At 41.0% G+C, this 4,847-nt stretch overlaps 1 protein-coding gene across 1 annotated transcript; it reads right to left on the bottom strand.

Moving 5' to 3' along the window:
- Positions 1-981: 981 nt before the first annotated feature.
- LOC309558411 (olfactory receptor 5B12-like) lies at positions 982-1,947 on the bottom strand (the record flags this gene model as incomplete). Its single annotated transcript, XM_082261485.1, has 1 exon — positions 982-1,947. One exon carries the CDS (start codon positions 1,945-1,947, stop codon positions 982-984), a length of 966 nt encoding a protein of 321 aa, XP_082117611.1.
- Between the last annotated feature and the right edge of the window lie 2,900 nt (positions 1,948-4,847).

Here is a 4,847-nt window from a genome sequence, read left to right as displayed (position 1 = left end):
CATAGGATTCAGATATATTGGGTAGACTAGATGGGCCAAATGGTTCTTATCTGCCGACACATTCTATGTTTCTATGTTTCTATGTTGTAAACACATCGGACCGTTCTTCTCTCTGGAATGATCACAGAGCTCCTGTGATCCTTCTATATATAGGATCACAGGTCTCTATGATCATTTTACAAGCCAATCCCCCATACAGTTAGAATCACTCCCCTAGGCTCACATTTAACCCCTTGATCACCCAATGTGTTATTACAGTAACAGTGCATATTTTTAGCACTGATTACTGTAATAATGTCACTGGTCCCCTCAAAAAGTGTCAAAAATGCCAGTTAGGGGTCCAATCTGTCCTTTGCAATGTCGCAGTCCCACTAAAAATCGCAGATTGCCACCATTACTATTGAAAAAAAAAAAAAACAATAAGAATGACATGAATCTTTCCCGTAGTTAGTAGACGCAATAACGTTTGCGCAAAACCAATCAAAATACACTTATTACGATTTTTTTTTTACCAAAAATATGTAACAAGAAATAAATTGGCCTAAAATGTTTAAAAAATTTTGATTTTTAATTTTTTTGGGGGGGGGGGGGGGGAATGTCATACAGCAGAATGTGAAAAATATTGTTTTTTGTTTTTTTTTTTTCAGAATTGTCGCTCTTTTTTTGTTTATAGCCCAAAAAATTAAAATAACACAGATGATCAAATACCACCAAAAGAAATCTCTATATATGGGAAAAAAAAGACATCAATTTTATTTAGGTACAGTGTCGCACGTCCGCGCAATTGTCTGTTAAACTAACGCAGTGCCGAATCGCAAAATATGGCCTGGTCATTAAGGGGGTAAATCCTTTCGGTCCAGAAGTGGTTAATGCATTGTATGTATGTGTTGTGTAAAAAGAAAAAAAAGAAAAGTATAACACTTGAACTACAAAAAAAATTATCTTGCTCGCTCTATATATACTTTTAAGTATTTTTAGTGATTAAGAATGGAGGTTTCTTTTAGATGAATTCTGTATAGCGATGAAGAAGATATTACGCAAAACATTGTGAAACGCTGTTTTGACATCTTGGTTCCTCAGACTGTATATCAGAGGATTGAAGAGAGGAATGAGCGTGGCATAAATGACAGATGCCACGTTGTCACCAGGGGAACGATAACCAGAACGTGGCTGAAAATAATTAAACATGGTGGAACAATAAAATATGAAGACCGTGGTCAGGTGGGAGGTACATGTAGAAATAACTTTCCTTCTGCTGCCTTTACCTTGTAATTTCAGGACAGTTTTGAATATATAGACATAGGGCAGGAAGGTCAGTATTAGAGAACCAACTGAAATGAATCCACCCAAGACAAAGATAAGCATAATGTTGATGTAGATGTCACTGCAGGAGATCTGAAACAACTGGGGAAGGTCACAGAAGAAGCTTTCTATAATATCGGATCTACAAAAAGTTAAATTTAAAGCAGAAATTGTGTGAACAAAAGAATTGGTAAAACCAAGAAACCACACAATGGACACCATCTGTACACAAACTTTCCAACACATGAGTTGCACATAATTTAATGGGTGACAAATTGCGGTATATCGGTCATAGGACATGACAGCCAACAGGAGAACCTCAGAAATTTCAAAAAATAAAAACAAGAAGACTTGGATTATACAAGCTGGAATGGTAATCTTTCTTCTTTTGGTGAAAAGGTCAAATAACATTCGTGGGACGGTGACCGAGGAAGTAAAGAGGTCCAAACTGGCCAAGTTCCCAAGGAAGAAATACATAGGAGCATGGAGGCGAGAGTCAATGACTATAAGGGCAATGGTCAGAAAATTCCAGATTAATGTCAGAAGGTAGATGAGAAGGAAGAAGAGAAAGAGAGGGAGCTGAAGAGCTGGAAGGTCAGACAAACCTGCGAGATATAATTCATTTAAAATTGTCTGATTTCTCATTATATTATTTTTGTTCATACGTTTTAATCATAAGATAAATTATTTCAAGAAAATCCAACACAAATCACTCATGCATTGGAGGATAAGATTTAAGATATTTTGTATTATTTAAATGCATACCTTATTCCTCAGCAAACTTTCCAAATGTAGGCGTGTGACTGTGTGCTTAATAATTGAGACAGTTTCTTGTTACTATCAGTAATGTAAAAATGTTAAAATTATTTTTAAAAATTCTTTATTTGACAATTATTTATTATGGTGTTAAGTATATTTTCTCCTGGCTTACCACAGAGCTCAATTGCTTGCCAGAAAGTGTGACTTTAACCACTTGCCAACCGCCCACTGCAGATATACTTGTTCCTGTACGGCAGTTCGTGGGAGCGCTCCTGGGGGTGCGCGAGCCCAGCCGGAGGCACGCACCCATCCCCATTAGGCTGCGGGGAAGCCAATCCACAGGGCCAGCAGCCGCGATTACCGCCGGGCACCCGTGATCACTCCCCACTGAGAGAGAACGATGGTCTGCTGTTGTAAGCACGGCAGACCGTTGTTCTCTCTGGAATGATCACAGAGTGCCTGTGATCCTCCTATTTAGGATCACAGGTCTCTATGTTGATTTCACAAGTCCATCCCCGATACAGTTAGAAAACACCCCCCCCCCCCACTCACACTAAACCCTTTGATCGCCCCTGGGTTAACCCCTCCCTTGCCAGTGTCATTATTACAGTGACGGTGCATATTTTTAACACTGATTACTGTAATAATGTCACTGGTCCCCTCAAAAGTGTCAAAAATGTCAGTTAGGTGTCTGATCTGTCCACCGCAATTTTGCAGTCCCGCTAAAAATCACAGATTGCCGCTGTAACAGATCAACTGGCATCCTGACTGGGTATCTCCGTTGACAGATGCTCCTAGTGCTTTCCGAGGGCTCCAAGCACTCCACTAGACACCATAACCACCTCAGACCCCAGGAACCGCCGCAGCTTGGTTGGGGTCTCACCGTCTCCTACCCACCCTGGACCTACGACAAGGCTCCAGTGGGTGAACTTCTCTTTCCCCAGAGGTGAAGCAGGAACAGGAACAAGCTCTTACAAGAGCTTAGTGATGATTCAAGGGAGTATGAAGAGCATAGCAATCCCTTGTAGCAGATTCCCCCAATAAGAGACAGGACTCTACATTGAGGGTGAAGTAGAACTCTAGGTTTAATGGTACAGCTGCTCTTTTATACAGTTTTCCCCCACAGGGTACAGCCCAGGTGGACCTTGTGGGTAACAGGAGATGAAATTCACAATCCAATAAAAACAGAGTTTTACATTCAGTCACTCCCATACAGTGTACACAATCCCTCCCCTCTGCCTGATTACATTATCATATGCAGATGAAATTGTATACAGAAACAGAATTAACCTAAACTAATTATCTTGCCATCTGGACAGAAAAATATGAGGTCATTAACATTTAACAATGGGACAGGCAAACTTAACACAATACACATTCCATTTCAAAACAGACAATAGGACAAGACTGCCAATGACAGTCTGTCCGCCCCCTACATTGAAGTACATGGAATACGCATTATCTCAATACACAAACAATAGGAAAGCCTGTCTCTGACATTGAAGTACATGGAATACGCATTATCTCAATACACAAACAATAGGAAAGCCTGTCTCTGACATTGAAGTACATGGAATACTCATTATCTCAATACACAAACAATAGGGAGAGCCTGTCTCTGACATTGAAGAACATGGAACAGAAGCCAATGTGATTAGCTCTTTCAATGAACATGTTCAGAATCAAACAGCTGACAAATATTACTGTCCCACTTGAAGCGATTCAAACTATTAAGTATCTGTCTTTCACTCCAAGTGACGGTGAATACGGTCACAGCCGCCATTACTAGTAAAAGAAATAAAAATAAATAAAAATTACATAAATCTTTCCCTAGCTTGTAAACGCAATAACTTTTGTGCAAACAAATCAAAATGCACTTATTTGGGATTTTGTACATCAGACTGGGGGCTGGCTGACTTTCATGCACCTCTTACAATCCTTCAACCTCATTTTGTGTTTTGTTATAGGGATGGAGACGCCGGGCAACACCAGCTTGGGTCTCGTATAAAGTCCCACCTAGTCCAATATGTTTAAGCAACCAGGGATGGAGACGCCTTGCTTACAGCTTGGTGCCTCATATAAAGTCCCACCGTGCGATTTTCGTGCGTTTTTGGTGGATGCAGTTTTGATTTGACTTTAGTGTTTTCCGTATACAGGGATGGAGACCAATAGCATGACCTGCTTGTCTCACATAAAGTCCCAAAAGGAAATTAGGGATTTCAAAGGCAGTGTGCTTTACAGGCCATGCCCCATACATAAAATCCCTTCCTATCTATATGCTGCATCCACCAAGGGGATGGAGGTGTAATGCTTTTCAGCTGGTCTTTTCCAGTTTACACCATGGTTATAAACCTAATTATTTGAGTCTTTGAGACAACAGCCAGTTGTGGATGGGGATGGGTTGGGGGAGGTTGGGCTGTCTCCCTCTCACCTGTTCCCCCATCCACCCATTAGCGGCCATGTGCCTCCAGTGTGAGGACACTAAATTAAGAGTGTAGGACTGCAGATATAACAGGGTGCCGTGAAGTGGCTCTGCAGCTTTCACATGCGTTTGCAAATGTGTGTCAACTAAACCCCTGTTCTTTGTACCAAGAGACAGGTTTTATTTGGTTGGTGACAGACTGGAGGGTGAGTACATCAGACTGGGGGCTGGCTGACTTTCATGCACCTCTTACAATCCTTCAACCTCATTTTGTGTTTTGTTATAGGGATGGAGACGCCGGGCAACACCAGCTTGGGTCTCGTATAAAGTCCCACCTAGTCCAATATGTTTAAAAAATTGGGAT

Source organism: Pelophylax lessonae (assembly GCF_965119305.1).
Source record: "Pelophylax lessonae genome assembly, chromosome: 6".
Taxonomy (NCBI): domain Eukaryota; kingdom Metazoa; phylum Chordata; class Amphibia; order Anura; family Ranidae; genus Pelophylax; species Pelophylax lessonae.
Note: the sequence above shows the minus strand (reverse complement) of the source record. Positions and strands in the feature narration are given on the sequence as shown.